Source organism: Paramisgurnus dabryanus, chromosome 16, assembly GCF_030506205.2.
Source record: "Paramisgurnus dabryanus chromosome 16, PD_genome_1.1, whole genome shotgun sequence".
NCBI lineage: Eukaryota > Metazoa > Chordata > Actinopteri > Cypriniformes > Cobitidae > Paramisgurnus > Paramisgurnus dabryanus.
The window spans coordinates 21,007,517-21,026,853 of NC_133352.1; the positions used below are offsets into that span (position 1 = coordinate 21,007,517).

The following is a 19,337-nucleotide window of genomic DNA, read 5'->3' on the forward strand; positions in this document are numbered from 1 at the left end:
AGAGGAGCAGCACATCACAGTTATTTCTTCTGTATCAAGCTGTGGATTCCCACAACCCTATGTTAAACTTTCACTACATGTAAATGCAGGCCAATAAGGGAGTCGCTTGCTCTCAAAATCATTTTGAAATGAGGGCCCAGCAAAGTGAATATTGGCTACCCAGTTGGCGACTCGACAGAAAGCGAAAACAAATTTGCAAATTCATTTGCAATTCTCCTTAACTCTCGCTGTCACAGCGATGGCTACCTGGTATGGAATTTAATTCGAGCCCTAGGTGGCAAGATTGAAGTCAGTCACATACATCATGTATGCGATGTCTCTCTCCAACTCCTTCCATGCTCCCCGTGTTCGCTTTGCTATAAGGTGACCCAAAAAAAAACGACAATTGCTATGAGGTCGTTTCCCCAAGGAGCTTATCTTATTAGAGGGAGATGGAGTTATTGAGGTTATTTCAACAGCTCCAAATTGCCCTTGCGAGGCCCTTTTCATCGCAATGAATGTAATTCCATGAGGGCTGTGGTGTATGAGCCAGATGGGTACAGTACGTTTAAGTGCAATAAATGTGACATTAATGATGGTAGCATACAATAGAAATAAAACCATTCACCATATATCGCAAAGATCATAGAAGGAACAGGTTAATGTCGACATTCATCTCAGAAGTGGCTTGCATGAGAATAACAACTGATTGGCCAATTTCTGTCACGTATAAGTCACTTGGGAAGAAGCTTTTGTAATTCATAAGGAAGATGGGGGTAAAATTAGTACCCAGTAAGCCTATATCTTCAAAAAGCCTGGAGTGAATGATGTCTGCACCGTCTCAATAGGTTGTGCTAAGCAGCAGTTCTGTTTTAATGAAAGGACCGCAACACGTGCGTACCCTAGAGAGCTTCTGAAGAGGACACGTCATTTTAATGCTATTTCTTATGCAAGCACTTCTGTTGGAGTGTGCTAAAAACCCCTTCAAGCGACATGAGGTACACAGGACGTTCAACAGTTTCACACACGCCATGTACACCTACACACCAGCAGGTTCGGTTACAACAGAAGCTAACTAATGCAGTACGCTTACCCTCGCCCTGGATATTATGACTTGCATTATGTGCAAAAACTGAAATCTTTTGATTATTTTTCTTAAAGGAATAGTCAGCTAAAAAAAGTCAGATTCTTTTGTGGTCTAGTTCCTGTAGCGCAATTGGTATAACGTGAGTCACTTTGGATAAAAGTGTGCCAAATGCATATGTAAATGTTGTAGCAATAGATGTCCCCTTTCATTATATATATATGGAAAGCAGCTTGGATATTTTATGGAAACATCTATTGTTGTGTCCTGAGACAGATTATGGGTTTGGAAAAGATTGTGTAAACACCGCCAGAATTACATTTTTGGAAGAGGCACCCTTTTAACTAAAAGATTTTACACTTATGCATTTGGCAGACGCTTTGTCTAAAGAGACTTACAGTTGGTATATTCTTGGGATTGATCCCATTAACTTTTACATAATGCTCTACAGGAACACTGTAGCTCAAATTAGATAAAATCATATTTTTAGTTATCCAAGGTATTGTACTGTTATTAGCCTCTACCACCACTAAACCATCATCAGAACTGAGCAGTGCTGAATTCACACAGGCAGCATGCATTGGACAGCTGTCTTTACCTAAGCGGAGATCCTTTGGGGGTGGCGATGCCGTAGCCCTTGGAATCCAAGTTCCCTCCGACCTTCATGGTGTCGCAGGGTTTGCGCTGCTCGATGTACTCGTTCATGGTTGACTCCAGCAGGTAGGCGTACTTGCCCTTGGACTTCCTCACTCGGATCACTCCCTCATCTGTGGTTTTCACAAATACTGAGGGGTCTGCTGACTTCATGTAGGACCACATCTTCTCAAACACGGCAATCTTTGACCTCTAAAATGGAGAAAGTAATTAAGTATCTTGCATTTACAAAGTATTAATAACATTAAACATAACTTTTAGTTCCCTTTAAATAACAAAATAAATATTGCGCCATTGATTTTATACTTTACACCAGGTTTTCGTTGGTCAATGGTGTAGTCTATTTTAGTTGCCTCAACGTGCCAACAAAGTGCATCCAAACAAACCAAATTTTTTATAACAGCACGCCCATGGGCACAAAAATGGTTACAAATGCATTTGCTATTTAAATAACTTGGCACAGGACTTGAAAGTGATAACTGTGTCGGGCTGAGCAAAAAACATGTGCCTCGCGCCTTGCGCTGCATTTCGCCAAGTGTATGCTAGGGCCCTAAGAGTCTAAATAGGACTTATCCTGAACATTCTGACATCATGTCGATTCAAGCCTACAGTATATGGCTTTCTGTGGAACTCAAAAGCAATTAATAGATAAGTTGATGCTTTCAATGCAGTTGCAATAAATGCTTCTGAAGCTTTCAAGCTAAAAAAATTTGAACATTCATTAAGTTCATTAAACTTTTGAGGTATATTTAGATTTCTATTTAAAGTTTTTTATGCTTAAATTGTTTTTCTTTAAAGCTGCTTTGGAAACATGCAAAATTGAAATAAATACATTTTTAAACTTTTATTTTTCGGCTATGCTTTTAAGGATTTATATCACGCATATCACAACAAATTTTACAACACATGTTTTTTCTCTTGAAATTTGTATGTTTACAGACATTTTTTGAAAACATGTTTTATCAATATTTTGACAAAATATTTTGACCGGCTCTTCATCGGTGGTCCTATATCGTACAGTGAGAAATGTTCAAAGATGGCCTTTTCCCGGTCTTGCATCCAAAGATAGCCTATGATAGTTTTCTGACAGTGTCAGAAATTCTGCATTATCAACACACAGTGTGTTTGCTGCTACAACCTGTGCACTTGTATTTGTTTACCACTAGCGCATGCGGTCGACGTTGTGCTAACGTTTGACGCAGGCGCTGAAGCTTCCGTGTCATCATTGTACAGTCTACATGCTTGTCGTACCAAACTTTAAATAATCCATGTGGCAAAGTGTGTTAAATTAATGATCTCATAGGAGTGCAAAAATCCTGCAGTGTATTCCGAGCTTTGGTGCACTTGCGCTGTGATCTTTACATATTTAAAATACTATATAATATATAAAATAAATATAATAGACTCAACGTTATCTTAAAATATCATAAAACATTAAATCTCCTAATTTCCCCTCATTCATGCCTTCTCTTACCCTGAAAAACTCTTTGGTGGAACCAGCGTCTAGAGTACCATAAGCAATCTCAGTCTGTTTAGCCAGATCCTCTGCGCTCTCAATGGGTGACACCATTCTTTCTACTGTCAGAAAAGCTGCTAGGTTGGCAGTGTATGAGGAGATGATGATTAAGGTGAAGAACCACCACACGCCACCCACGATACGGCCGGAGAGAGACCTGTGAAACAAAAACATGCAGGTGTAAATGCCCACACATACAGTAAGTGATGCATGACTAGAAGTATGTTGACACCCCCTGCTAATAACCAAGCTGAGCTACGGCCTATAAATCTAGTAAACACAAAGCTGAATGCTATGTCATATAGATTTTACAGAAATACGTGCTTTCAATTTCTGAACCCAGATCTGAACACCTTTGGGATGAATTAGTATGCCAACTGTGAGCCAGACCCCATGATCTCGCCGATGCTCCTGCATCTGAATAGGAACAATTCTCCAAATCCCCAAAGCTATGTTCCAACATCAAGTGGAAAGCATTCCCAGTAGGGAGAGCCGTTTTATTATTAATGCAAATGTTTTTAAAATAAAATGCATGTGGATGTGCTTTTTGATGCCAGTGCACACATACTTTTAGTCATGTATTGCATTGGCAAATGCAGTGAATAATGCAAATCCATGATGCTAATATATTCCAGAGAAACGAATGAAAATCATATAAACCCCGACATGCTCAAATGAAGATCTTTTATGAGCTTATCAAGTGTAACCTTTAACAAAACACTCTCACTCACACACAGACGATCACTCAACATTTCCTAACCACATTATGAATGCAGGACTGTGTTGTGCTTCTCCATGCACGCATTGATGCTTACAGTGGTCTGAGGTCTGGTGCGTCTCCATTTCGCCTGTAACTCTTACAAATGTGCAGAGAGGAGATAAGAGCCATGACAATGCAACTCAGCAGTAGTGCATTAATCTCCCGTTTAGAAAGTTGCCAGTTTGTTCAATGAACATATGCATATTAAATGCTTGGGATTAATGGTGATGAGTGCACTCTGTAATTGCACCTTACAAAAATGTAAAAAATCCCCCAAGGATACGTCTCATTTAAGTGAACCCAAGCAATACACAATCCAAAACAATGTTTGCGAGATAGTAGCTGTTCAGTCTGTGCGGTGACACAGGCAATGCTGCTCTGTAAAAACACATGAATAAAACAAACAATAATCGTTTAAGCTGCGAGGGAGGTGATGAAAGTATGACAGGGTCGCAACAAACAGAAATAATAAAAGGTGTGAACTTGAGAAGACTTTGAATGTGCAGAGATTGTCAAAGGGAAAAATGTATACGTTTAAGAGAAAATTAGATTTCATTCCTCCGAGGTTGCACCGAGATATCTCTGGTCACAAATTCCAATTTCACAAGGTTATAAAAAGGAAACATAACTCTACCCCTGGCCCGAACATCACGTGAGAAGAATATTTTTCAGACAGCCAGACCTTTGGGATAGTCCCTAATCCTGTGGCCTAAATGCAGCTCAGACAAGCATATGAGATGAGTTTAAGGTCTCTCAGGTGGTCCTGTACAGGATCTACCTGGAGGACTACAAGCATAAACAAAACCAATGCCGCTCTCCACTGAGTTCCTGGCAGCCGGGTGTTTAATCCTATCTCTCTGCTGGTATAAGGGCCGGGGTTAATTACAGTATGTATGTGGCAAATCCACTTTGATGTGGAGCAAGGCCAGGATAACAAACAGGAGATTCATTCAAAAACCTGTTGACGAATAAGAAACATTCTCATTTGTTTTGTTTAAAGTTTTTTATATTCATAATGTATTTGTATGTACTTTCATTGGCTTAAATGTGTTTCTTGATGGTCCAGCGCGTATGCCTACTGGCTTTGTACAAATCTCTGTAATAGCTATGTAAGCACCTAATGAAGGATGGAAAATGTATTTGCTGAATGGTTTAATGCACAGCGGTATTATAATCTAATGATCCTGGTAAATCAATATCCAGTGTGAGCAAAGCAACATCATAAAAATGATTTACAATGGGACTTGTGCTGTGCATTGTGTTGTGTTAATGCTAAATTCATATGATAAAGATGCTGAAAATGGACCGTGTCTCTTTTGAGAAGTATCATAATTCATGGTAGTTAAGTATTGTACACTTTAAATACACTACACACATTCAGCAAAAATAACATTCAAACAGTCAATATATATATGGTTGTTAAAAAATTATAGTAATTATTATTGCAATAAAATTGACTATATTTTTTGTAGCATTTACAATTGTATATATTTTATTGTTTATATTTGTCTGTTTGATGATAATTATTTGTAAGCTATTTTGCTAAATAACAATGAACACCAAAACACCCAAATAAATTCCAACCAATGCTCTAGTAAAATACAAAAATTGTAACGCCAAGTTTAAGGAAATAATCTAACTATCTATAACTCATTTTATTCATTTAAGGGAAAGCTTATATAAAATTAACCATGTCGACTTTTTCCTAAGTAGCTTACATCGTAGTTAACTTTTATTGACAGATATTGGTTGACCTGTATATTAAAATCCCTGGCAAAATGTGTGCAAGTGGCTCAGGTGGCAGGAATCTCAAGGGATCGCCGCTCAGTGAGCTGATATTGTTTGACAGCTTTTGCTTGGCACCGCTTGAGCTGTGTGAATCTGACACAGTGATCCCATTTCTGTTCGCATGTCTAAATCTCCCCATCTACAAATCTGTGCTGCTGCTCTCACTAACTCAAAAATCGATATTTTTTACATTCTACATGCAATCTTAAAAATTAAGGTGCTTTACGATGCCATTAAATAATATTTTCTGTCTGAATGGTTCTTTAAAGCACCAACATCAGAAGAACCTTTCACAAAAGGTTCTTTAAGGTGAAAATTGTTCTTCAGATTATAAAAATGTATAAAGAAATGATTCTTTAAAGAACTTTTGACTTAATTGTTCTTTGTGGAACCCAAAAAAAAAGGTTCTTCTATGGCATTGCTGTGAAGAACCATTCAAACAACTTTATTTTTAAGAGTGTATATGGAATGAGACGCTTACACAGATGCTATTTTTATAAATGACTGCAGTTAAATACTATTTAAAACCTGTGAAAAATGTCACTTATGTCAGCACTATTTTTCATGCATACAATCGAGAAATTGTTTGGAGTTGTGTATAGTTGGATTTATGTATAATTAAAATATCATAAATCTTACAATTTCACGGACACATGCTCAGCACAGTCTCTTATTCAGGGATATATTGCTGAAACAGAACAACAATCATCTTGCATTGTATAACTTAAAGGCATCATCTGTCTTCTCCATTGCGCTGTTCAAGATTCACTACTGAAGGTGGCCCAGATATCTTTGACTACTATTGGCCCTTCCTGCAAACACGCACGCACGCACACACGCGCGCGCGCACACACGCGCGCGCGCACACACACACACACACCCTAACCCTGACCATCACAGAATCCTTTCTGCTACTACATTTTCAATAAACATCATTCTGTTTGATTTATAAGCTTGTTTCCTCATTGGGACCTCAAAATGTCCCCACAAGGTCACAAAAACACTGGTATTCCTATCTTTGTGGGGACAATTGGTTCCCACAATGTGATAATTACCAGGAACACACACACACACACACACACACACACACACACACACACACACACACACACACACACACACACACACACATTATGCGATATCTAATGTTCAAAAAACATGATAACACCCTTTAATAAATCTTGGCAACCAATCACTGAAATGACATTTATGCATTAATTTGTTATATAAAAAGGTTGTGAGACACTAAACACTGTAAGGAAAAATAAACCGGTAAGACACACGCACACACACACATGCATGCACACACACACAAGCTGATGATGATGGCACTCAGTCAGCAGTGCTCTCACACTGTGAACTGTGCCACTCTAGAGGAAACACCCATGTCTTTTAGCGTTGCCATGGCAGCACACTGCTCTCAGAACAGGCGACTGAGATGGATTTTGTCACCATCACTTCTCTGTCGCCTCTGAACTGTCTGAATCCAGCATTCCAACACAGTTTTCTCTTTTAATCTGTCTATGTTATTGCATTTCTGATTCCCCTCCTGTTACGTGTGACAAAATAAGACGCCAGAGAGTCGCTCATGCTTCTCAATCACCTGGTTCTCTTTACTAATCAAAAGGTGCAACCGGAAATCCTTTTTACCATCACCATGACATACGTTATCTACAAACACTTCCGGTGGTCACAATACATAATTAAATCACATATCACAACATCCTTCTTTTTTTTTTTTTTTAATTAACACATCACAATTTCATCAATATTTAACATTAATAAAGTCACAACATTTCAAACAATCCAGTATCACTAATCAATCACCAATATGCAAATAACAAAACTACATTTCAGCAATAAGTCTTTGTGGCTTTGCAACAATTCTACCACTTCGAGTTTTGAATTGACCAGTACATGAACTTGCAGTCTCTTTATCATCCAACACAGCCCTTGTCTCATGGCAGTCATTAATTAAACTCTGATCCACATCCTCAGTCTTTGCTTTGTATTCTCCTGTCTTGGACATTAGATATTTCCTATTCCTTCTATACAATTGTCCATCAGGTGTCTCCACAACATAAGACCTTGGTTGCTCAGCCAGAGCAGTAACTTGTGCTGGATTCCACACACCATTTTGCCATACTCTGACATTTTCTCCTACTGTTAGTTTTTGCAGCTGTTTTGTTCCAAAGTCAAACTTTTTCTTCTGCTTTTTCTGACGATTTTCCAATGACTCTTTCACTGAAGCTGTAACTGTTTTAGGATTAAGTAATACAGTTGGTGCTGGTAACCTAGTTCTCACTCTCCGACCCATTAGCAATTGTGCAGGGGAGACTCCTATGGTTTCCAAAGGTGTGTTTCTCAGATTTAACAATGAAATGTATGGATCTCTCTCATCTGCTTCAGTCTTTTTTAACATCCGTTTCACAGTTTGTACAGCCCTTTCAACCATTCCATTTGATTGAGCATGATAAGGGCTTGTTGTTTTATGCTGAAACTCCCATTCTTTAGAGAACATGCGAAACTCTTGTGAAGCAAATTGTGGTCCATTATCAGAAATTAATACCTCAGGAATCCCATACCTTGCAAACTGTGACTTCAGCAATTTGATGACAGTCAGACTTCTGGTATCATTCTTGAGCAAATCAACTTCAATAAACTTTGAGAAATAATCCACCATGATCAAATACTCTTTCTTATTATATGTGAATAAATCAACTCCAATCTTCTGCCAAGGCCTATCTGGCACACTATGAGGCTGTAGTGGCTCTTTAGTCTGAAACCTTCTATGCGCACTGCATACTTCACAATGACTTACCATGTCTTCAATACTCTTAGACATTCCAGGCCAAAAGAGTACCTCTCTTGCTCTTCTTCTACAACTTTCGATACCTAAATGACTTTCATGGATCCGATGTAACATGTCAGTTCTCATTGAAGCAGGAACAATAATTTGCTCTCCCTTGAAAAGAATACCATCAACAGCAGAAATTTCTTCTCTGTAATTCCAGTAATTTTGAATTTCTCTAGGGACTTTCTTCATTTTGCTTGGCCAACCATTCTGTACAACTCTCAACAACTTCATCAATGTGGCATCCTTTTCTGTTTCTCTCTGAAATTCTGTTAACTTCTTTTCAGACACAGACACATTTGTGAGCAGCATATGTACCTGAGCTTCTGTGATGTCCTCTTTCTCTGAAGTTTCAGTTTCTGCCAAACATGCTCTTGACAGAGCATCAGCGACATGCATTTCCTTTCCCGGACGGAACTTAACATTCAACTGATACTTTTGCAGTCTCATGAGTAGTCTTTGGATTCTAGCTGGTGCTCTGTTAAGTGGTTTCTTCATTATTATCTCAAGTGGCTTGTGATCTGTCTGAACTTCAATCTCTCGGCCATAAACAAATTGATGAAATCGTTCTACACCAAACACTATTGCAAGCATTTCTTTTTCAATTTGAGCATAGCGTTGTTCTGTCACAGTCAATGCACGAGAAGCATATGCTACAGGCTTATCCTCTTGAAGCAAGACTGCTCCTAGACCACTTTTAGAGGCATCTACAGAAACAATTACTGGTAGACTCACATCATAATAGCGGAGTACTGGAGTTTCTGTTAACATCAATTTTAACTTCTCAAATGCCTGTTGATGTTCATCTTTCCACTGCCACTCAACTTCATCTCTTAAAAGATCACGTAGAACAGTCGTATGCTGTGACAAATTTGGTACAAATTTTGCAAGAAATGTCACCATCCCAAGAAACCGAGACACATCTTTTTTACACTCTGGAACTGGCATTTTTCTTACTGCTTCTAGTTTAGCCATATCAGGTTTCAGTCCATCCTTTGTTATAATATGACCTAGATACTTTATTTCATCCAGACAAATCTTGCATTTGTCCTTGTTTAGTCTGAAATTCTTGACACGTGCTCTTTCTAACACTTGTCTTAGCCTGTCGTCATGCTGCTCTTTTGTTTCAGCCCACACAAGGATGTCATCAATATACGTTTCAACTCCATCAATACCTTCAAATAACTGCTGTACCTTTTTGTGGAACACTTCTGAAGCTGAGTTAATTCCAAAAGGAAGACGAAGGAAACGATAACGTCCAAATGGTGTATTAAAAGTACAAAGACGAGAGCTAGCATCATCCAGTTTAATTTGCCAAAAGCCTGAGCTTGCGTCAAGCACTGAAAAATATTTAGCTTTGGGCAATCTACATGTGATCTCATCAACAGTTGGCAATTGATAATGCTCTCTCATCACTGCTGCATTAAGGTCACGAGGGTCTAAACAGATCCGCAGACTGCCATTAGGCTTCTCCACTATCACAAAAGGATTCACCCATTTCGTGGGCTCTTCAACTTTCTTTATCACTTTCATTCTTTCCATTCTTTCAAGCTCAGCTTTAAGCCTTTCTCTCATGGCAACTGGTATTTTTCTTGGTGGGTGTACCTTTGGAGTAACGTTTTCATCCACTCTGATAGAATGTTCTCCTTCTAAACACCCCATGCCTTCAAACACGTCTGCATACTCTGTGAATATGTCCATGTCATTAATCATCATTACTCTCTGTACAAGATTTAATTCTTCACATGTTTGAATCCCCAATACTGGCTTTACTTCTCTCTTTGTCACAACAAATCTGACAACCAGTGGCATAGTCTTATATTTCACTGCCAAGTCACACTGACCTTTCACTGAGATCTTCTCTCCTGTGTATGTAGACAGTTTAACATTTGAGTTCCTTAACATTCTTCTTTTGCCCATTTTTTCTAACAGGCTATAGGGAATGACATTTGCTTGTGCACCTGTATCAAGCTTAAAATTCACACAGGTTTTTTCTATTTCTAAATCAGTTGTCCATTCTTCTTTAAGTGATGCTTTTGTGTGCTTCAGTGACTGTGCTTGTACTATTCCCACAAATAAGTCATCACATAATTCTGTGACGTTTCCTGCAACAGCATGCACTTTCTTAGACCTGCACATCTTTGCAAAATGATTCATTTTGTCACAATTTCTACACTGTTTGCCAAACGCAGGACAACTACGTGGTAAATGTTCTATTCCACATCTTTTACATTTAAAACTTGCTTTCTCTGTTTTGGCCTTTGTTTTCCACTCATTCTTACACGATTGTTTTTTGCTTCACTGCATCAATGTGTCTGCTCTCAGTCATAGTGAGTTGCGCTTTTTTCTCCTCATGCATTTGTTGCATCTGTGCTTTCGTCGTTTCCGACGCGATACATATTTGCACACACTTTTCAAGAGTTGCTTCACTTTCTCTTAAAAGTCTCTCTCTTAAAGAGTCTAAGTTAATTCCACAGACAAGCCTGTCTCTTATAAGAGATTCCTCCAACTCTCCAAACTCACATGATTTAGCTTTTCTCCTCAGCTCTGTTACATATTGACTGATCGACATTTCTCCTTGTACACACGTAAAAAACTTGTATCTCTCATATGTAATGTTCTTTTTTGGATTACAGTATGTCTCAAACTGCTCCATTATTTTCACCAAGTTATATCTCTCATCATCATTTTCAAAAGTAAAAGTGTTATAAACTTCAACTGCATCTTCACCCGCAACATGAAGAAAAAGGGATGATTGCACTTTTGTAGTTCTCGTGGCATAGCCACTTGCCACTGAATATAATTCAAACCTTTGTCGAAATCTTCTCCAGTTTTCTGATAGGTTCCCTTGACGCAAATCAAGTCCTGCAGGAGGTTTTAATCCATCCATAATGCGAATTTTAAATCCGTCTTTTACTCTTCCACTTCTGACACCATGTTACGTGTGACAAAATAAGACGCCAGAGAGTCGCTCATGCTTCTCAATCACCTGGTTCTCTTTACTAATCAAAAGGTGCAACCGGAAATCCTTTTTACCATCACCATGACATACGTTATCTACAAACACTTCCGGTGGTCACAATACATAATTAAATCACATATCACAACACCTCCTAAACTTCCTCTGAACTGTCTTTACTCATCCATGTCACTCTCATTGTTCAAACTTTCTCATTTCCCACATATCTGGTCTTTCAACTTCACTTTTTGGTAGTCCATTCTGTGTAACTTTGATATAGTATATCATGCATTATGCAGTCATATTGCCATCATAACATAATCAGTTTTATGTTCTCATACAAAAAAAATACAAGGACGATTGTACTACACTACTGTATACTTAGACACTACCGATGCATGCTGATCTGACATACTTCATCACTGTGACTCCTGAGTCGGCTCTTTAAAATACCAAAAGTGCACTCGACAACAACATGCATCCGGATATGTGCCCATTTATAACACTCTTATCCATCATTTGATGAATAATGGCTGCCATGATCCATATTCTTGCCATGAATAGATGTGTAAGAATAAGTAAACATCTTTCTTAGGTTAAATTCCATCCTCATTTACACATTTTGCAAACAAGGCGCATTGTATTGTGTCGAAAAAATTTACAAAAATGCAAACCTATAACAAAGTAAAAGCACAGTTCAGTTGGTAAAGCCTTGCATTAGCAATGCAAAAGTTGTGGGTCTGATTCCAAAAGTGGACGTGTACTGATGACTGAACCCAGCTAGGAATTTTGCCTTCGAAAGACGTCCAAACACAGCCCAGACATCTAGGCTAAAATAAGGCAAAATTTGGGCTGACAGTGAAAATTCAATAGACGTCTAACCATAACTCCCCAAATGAAATATAATAAATAAATAAATAAATGTAACCAAACACCTCATAATCACTGTTGACTTAAAATATGGAATATTATAAACCTTGCAAGTAATTTTGGCTTAAAAAGACGTGTAATCAAATTCAAGTTTATTTTGTCTGTACAGTGGGTTACTCATAGCCAGACTATGTCTGGTCTATAGTTAACTTAGATGGTGAAATGACAGCTATTGCTTGCCAGGAATGTACAGCGAGTGGCTTTTGTTAAAAATATCGGCTTAATGCATACAATATATGCTAAAGTCATAATGTCTGTAAACATGGTATCGAATATATAATCATTTGAATATCTAAAACAAACAAACAAACAAACAAACAAACAAACAAGAACAGGAATACAGAATTGCTCATTTCATGTGATAAGTAGTGTTTGTTTAGCAAACCGAAATGTGAGAAAGATCATGAATGCTTAACTAAATATCCAGACACTGGACACCGACTCAGGCAGTTTCTCCAAACACACAATCACTGTAGAAGCCCACAGAGAAAACACAGAGAGGATTGCAAAACAAAGTGTAAGTGGAGACCTCGAGGGACCGTTTCACGAAAGATAATTTAAATGAAAACTGTTGCTGCTTGCATTTCTATGCTAATTTTTTACTTTAAAAGGCTGGCTGCACAAAGCAATAAGAGAACACAAAAGTTATATTCCATCCAAAAGATGTGAGCTAAATGACATAAAAGAAGTAAACAGATTTAGAAAGACAAAGAAAAATTTGAAACGTCATAGAAAGCAAGCAAGTGCCTGAACCTTACAACTTAAATTGCATGCTGAGTTTAAAACATCCATCTAAATTTGCCACACAACTGTTGCCACGACAGGTATAATGCAGGGAAAAATGTCATTTCTCCAACATAGCCTGAGTTATAATATATGACAGCACCTAATTTATTACAGAATTTTGATTGTTGTGCTGTAAAATTGTTGCACATGTCAAACGTGATTTATTTCTGCCTAGCAGTGTTTTGTAGTGTGCTACAGTTCGCTAGAACATAACACTCACACAAAAACACAAATGTGTCAAAAACACAAAACCATCTGAAACTGACAAGCAGAGCATTTTTTATCCTCTTCATAAGTTAATAACTGGAGTAGGTGTGCGGTGGGCTGCCAAAGTACTTGTGTGTGCGTTGAGGTACACTAATGATAGTAGATAACTTCTGATATACCATTGTGGGAAGGGCACTGGGGGAGAAATGGACAAGATCCCTTTTCTGTGAGAGCCATTATTAGTATAACAGCCATGAGATGCAGAACAGGAACATGCTCCATCAACCACTCAACAACTTGACGAGTTCTGCTTTTAGCAAAGATCAGGTTAACCCACTCGCTGTGTGACTCAGGATTTAATGTAGCTTGGGTCGAACTGTCTTTTACCTAGCACAGTTTTGTGGTTTCCATTTCAAGGGCATGAAAGGGAGCCTGTCCATATTGGGGATAATGGCTTGAATTTAAGCGAGCTTCTAAGAAGAAAAGCCCTGTGCACACCAAAACAATATTGATAATTGTGTTACTGTGTTAGCTGATAAATGATAAAACAATGACAGCCAAACAAATTCAAAGGACTCGCACATTTAAAATGTAAAACTGCAGCATGTGAACATACAATAAACAATTGCAATACAACTAAGAAATAATGTTACAATAACTTACGATTGAGTTATTGTTCATTGGTGTGGTAATCGCTACAGTTATCGTTTTTAAAGTCCGATATTATTTGTGTGGAAAAAATATATTAACCACACAAATTTGAATGATTAAAAAATGCTAAATAAATAAAATAAGTTAATCAAATAAAAGGCAGGATTCTCTGCTCTCAAACAATGGGGTGTGTCCGCTGTCAGTGCTTAAACCACACCCACTCGCTGGAAAGCTGCCACCTCAACTTTCAAATACCGCTGCAACTTGAATGGATGCTTACAATTGTGTTAGAGGCGAGTCCATTCTCGGTGGCTCCACTGCATCATCAAGCCACCGCTTTAGCCCCACCCAAATAATCCTAAACATAGAAATTTGGAAACATTTTTAATGATCTAACTTCACACTGCCGCAGGCAAGTGGCCGGAAGTCACTTATTTTCAATGAGAGCCGGCAGGGAGATCTGGCGAGCCTCATCACAAGGAATACATATCATTTCTATTTATAATGTGTTTAAAAACAATTCTCTGTAATGAATTTACAAAGACATTAAAGTCCCTCCCTGTAAAGTCAAATATAACAAATTGATCTGAGTTTGTCACACCGCAAAAAATGTGTTATTAACCACCCAGCCAAATTTGAATGCTGGAAAAAAACGGCAGGTAAATAAAATAAGTTATCAAAATCTTGAAAAAAATAGGCAGTGTTCTCTGCTTTCAAGTGATGGGGGCGTGTCCGCTGTCAGCGCTTAAACCACGCCCACTCATGAAATAGCTGATGTCCCTCTTAAAAACTTTTTAATATAGCTACAACCTAAATGAATGCTTGCGATTGTGTTAGGGGCCGGGCCAAGTGCGGTGGCTCAAGTGCGCAACTGATGTAATGCCCAAATAGTAATGAACACAGAAAGGATAAAAAAACTGTTTATTCATCTAACTTCACACTGCCGACCAAAGGGGGTCAAAGTTGCCGGAAGTAACTTATTTTAAATGAGCACCAGCACGGCGCGTCTTGGACGGTGAGAGCGTCAAGGAAATTTGAAATCAGGTTAACTTTATGGTAATGAGCTGTGGCACGGTTTTGCGGTCAAGAGCATCCACTAAACTTTTTCAATAGCGTCGTTGGTAGGGCAGCCAGAGCGTTTTTTGATGTGAACGTACAGTAACTCTAAAATTCAGTACTTCATAGTTTATAGTCTTTTTGCCGTGTTTCAGCAATACATTTCTAACATTTATAATGTGTTTAGAAATCATTTTCAAGATTGTCTTTACAGAGACTTTAGTAAATTAATTTATGTCAAATACAGGAACAATTACGAAATAAATGAATTCCATTCGCGAGTCAAAAAAGATGAGACAAAATGGGATTAGAATAGAAGAATAGCCGATATGAAATTCACAGGGCCCACCTGTGTGAGGTGATAAACATTATCTAGAGTGGCTTGCATAAATTAGGCCTGATGGGGAGGTTTGAGTGACAGGTCTGACATTTGAGCAGGGCTTTTTCCCAAGAATAAATAGCACATAAAGGGCCAAACCACAGTCTGAATGTTGCCATACAGAGGGAATACCGGTTACAATTTAGCCTATCAGTGTTCATTGGGTAGGAAGGGGCAAGCGTGTAAATTCATGTGCAGATAATAACAAATAGATGGGAGTCTGAGATGTGTACGATAAAGAAGTAAAACATTATTACTGCTACTGCTCTCTCTCTCTCTCTCTCTCTCTCTCTCTCTCTCTCTCTCTCTCTCTCTCCTATTCACTAATTAATTTATATTACACAGGCAGCCAGTGTGCTCTATCCAGTCAACAGAAACATGTTTGGTCATACTGCAGTGCACATAAGGTGACGTGTTATACACAGTAATACAAGTTCACCCGCAATGCGGACATGTCATCTACAACCCGTCCTTACTTGTTTATGAAACAAGGTATAATCACTACAAGATTGTGGATTCGGCTCTGCAGAGTCTGAGTCACAGAGAGACATGACAGAAAGAAATGACACTGTCTAATTAAAATACTCTGAAGTTTCTCCGTACCTCATCACAGGAAACCACTGGCGCTCTCATTCACACTATTGACATTTCAGCTATCACTGGTTAGACAGAACCATCAATTCATACAGGAACTCAAATACATTCAGGGAAAGACACATAGACAGATCTAGACATGAGCACAAAAAAGGTGTTGAGATATATAACCTATGATTGGCTCATCACATTTCATATTCGTAATGAATCCCTGCCAACATGCTCATTTGAAATTATGCTTTTGGTTGTAATTGTCCTTTCCGAAAAAAGAAAGGGTGCAATTATTGCTTTGTTGATAGAATAAAATGACACCAGAAAGCTGTGGTGCAAATTTACTGTTGCGTCTAAATTATTACTGCCTACATAGGCAGCTGCCTTCTTAGAATCTAAACCAGGGGTCTCCAAACTTTTTGTGAACAAGGGATACCACAATGGATAAAACAATCTGGAGGGCTACTTTTTTGATAGTCTACTCAAAACTTAATTTATTTTACTTGTTGATATGTTTTATCATTGTTTAAACTGTTAACATATAAAAAGATTTAATAAATAAACATTAAAATTGAGGATTTAATATAATGTGCTTTGGCGGGCAACTCACAGACTGTCAGGTCCCTGCGGGCACCATGGAGATCACGCCTACTTTTCAAGATCTAATCAATTCGCAGTGGAAAAACACAAGACTCTATTTTTCTCATTAAGTATTTTGTTTCACTTGGAAATAATCAGTGGCAACTCGTGACTTCTCATCCAAGGGGCGCAAATTCAAAATATGTGTTCGGAGTGTCATGTGTGTTTCTCGTGTTTTCAAAATATGTGTTTGTTGCGTCATGTGATCCATGTGCATCACGTGTTTTGTCAAAATAAGTGCCTGCTGCATACGCGTCAAAACCGTTTATGATAAAAGACACAGGCACGTTCACAAAATACACGCAAGACACTCCCTTAACAGTAAACTCTGATTAGGCATGAGATTATGCAAGTATCTGGCAAACGCGAGCGTCTCTTTTATCATAAAAGACTTGAATATGAGTCTGAAGTTTCATTTAATACTGTAGCAAAACCAAAAATCTGGATATCCATCTCAGGGTTCCCACACCTTACTTAACTTCAAATTCAAGTACTTTTCAAGGACTTTCCAGGTCCAATACCCTCAAATTCAAGGACTAAATATGGGGACACATTTCAAGTGAGAGCAAGGTTACATTGTGTTATCTTTTAAGATACATTGTTACAGTTCCCTTTTGAGGGAACTCATGCTGCGTCACTGCGGTGACACTTTCAATATGCCTCCAAGGGTAAGTGCGTCTAAATGTGTATATCAAATTCAACCAATGGTGAGGCTTAATATCAAAGACAGGGTGACGCGGGAGCCAGGAAGTATAACGTTATCTAAAATATATTGCCAAAGAGGGTGTAACAGGGAAGCAGGAAGTATGGCAAGGGAGACGCAGCATCTCGTTCCCTTCTCAGGGAACAAAAGACGTTTTCATGTGTCAAACACAACTATGCAAAAAAGCATTTTGGTATGAATCAACATTCGCATACAGAAGATATAAGCATTTAAAGCGAACATTTTAGCATGTGTGCTTAAAAAGTCTAGAATTTTTATGATAATAACCTACACTACACAGGGAATAATAGTTTTTTTTCCAGAAAACTACTTGCATAAAATAGATTCAAGCACTTTCAATGACCTGTATCTTTGTACGTATATTTTCAAAAACTTCCCAGGGCCTTGAATTTTTTTCTCCAGATTCACAAACTATCAAGGATTTCAAGGACCCGTGGCAACCCTGCCATCTGTAGCTTGAAGCACCTGCTTTTAGTTTGACATCATCCAGCTCAAAAGTCTTAGAAATGTCAAGCATCTGTAAAATAATGTTGTAGCTCAACCGAGATGCGGTAGTTCCCACAGGTGAGGGGATGGTCAGGTGTTGACATTTTTCTGCACTACTCCTCTGCCTGTGCCCTTGGACCCACAACTATTCACCTCATGTTGCCAACAGACACCCTGCCCCATTAATTAGGTTTAAAATTGGTGACCTTTGAGAGTCCAGCAGCGGTGTAGAGAGACACTTCATCTCTGCCTCTGTGCACCAGCGCTGAGTGGAAGACTCCAATGTAGCATTCACGCAAACTTAATCAGATTTCCGAAGAGCTGCACATGAGAAATTACCAAACTAAATCAGTAATCTCCAGAGCGCTACATAACAGCAGTACTGCTGAGAAATCACTAGACCCTGAGCATTTAAGAAAGATTTTGAGATCTTGAGCAAGAGAATCTATATAATGAATTGAAGTGATCTGAGTATTTGTAGTGATGAATAGAAAGAAAAAATCTGTGTGCGAAAGTACGAAATCCTGTACACTTTGGTATGAAAACCCAACCTCAAAATGTTCATTGGAATAAATAATAACAGTATGCTCTTTCTTCAACTGGTGTCACTGAAATAAAGTCTAGGCTTCAACAATACAGTATATACAGAGTGCAATTATGCATGTGTCAGTGTTGTTCAATTTAATATGACACAAATTTGCAATGCAAATTGGAATTGCGTCTGGGGTTTTTAGCTAAACTCCTTTCATACACACAAACACATGCACACACATTTCAACATCTTCCCCTTCAATATATCATCCATCAAAATCCAGTGTTCACATTAAATCTAATTAATCCTGGATCATTTCAAGTGCACGTCACATTTTTTCCAAGTCAATCATGCTAATGCAGGATATTACATGTCATACTGTTTTCAAGAGTTTTCTTTAAACTTCATGGAACAATGGGGGACCATCATCTACTGGCACATCATTAGGCAACTAATTTTAGGCAACACAGCATTCCAATCCTTAAAGGTCACGTTCTTTCTGATCCCATTTTTTAAACCCTAGTTAGTGTGCAATGTTGGTATAATAGCATAAATAATATCTGTAAAATGATAAAGCTCAAAGTTCACTGCCAGGCGATATATTTTCTTTAACAGAATTCGCCTTTCAAAGCCTGCAGCGAACGGCCGGTTTGGACTACAGTCCTCTACTTCCTGCTTTAATGACATCACTAGAATAGTTTTGACTAAACTCCGCCCACAGGAATACGTCAGTCGCCAGCTAAGCTAACGGCAAGCTAAGCTGCTATC

The 19,337-nt window shown here is 38.4% G+C and overlaps 1 protein-coding gene across 9 annotated transcripts in view; it reads right to left on the reverse strand.

The window, feature by feature from the left end:
* gria1a (glutamate receptor, ionotropic, AMPA 1a) overlaps positions 1–19,337 on the reverse strand; it is an 84,202-nt gene that overhangs the window by 15,970 nt on the left and 48,895 nt on the right. For all 9 annotated transcript variants that reach the window (XR_010536290.2, XR_010536289.2, XR_010536292.2 and 6 more), the window contains exons 12-13: positions 3,192–3,390; positions 1,662–1,909 (exon numbers count right to left, since the gene is read on the reverse strand). Coding sequence is in view for 5 of the 9 variants with exons in the window: in XM_065272048.2 (XP_065128120.2) it covers positions 1,662–1,909; positions 3,192–3,390 (447 nt within the window). In the remaining 4 variants the exon portion in view is untranslated. The remainder of the gene's footprint in view (positions 1–1,661; positions 1,910–3,191; positions 3,391–19,337) is intronic.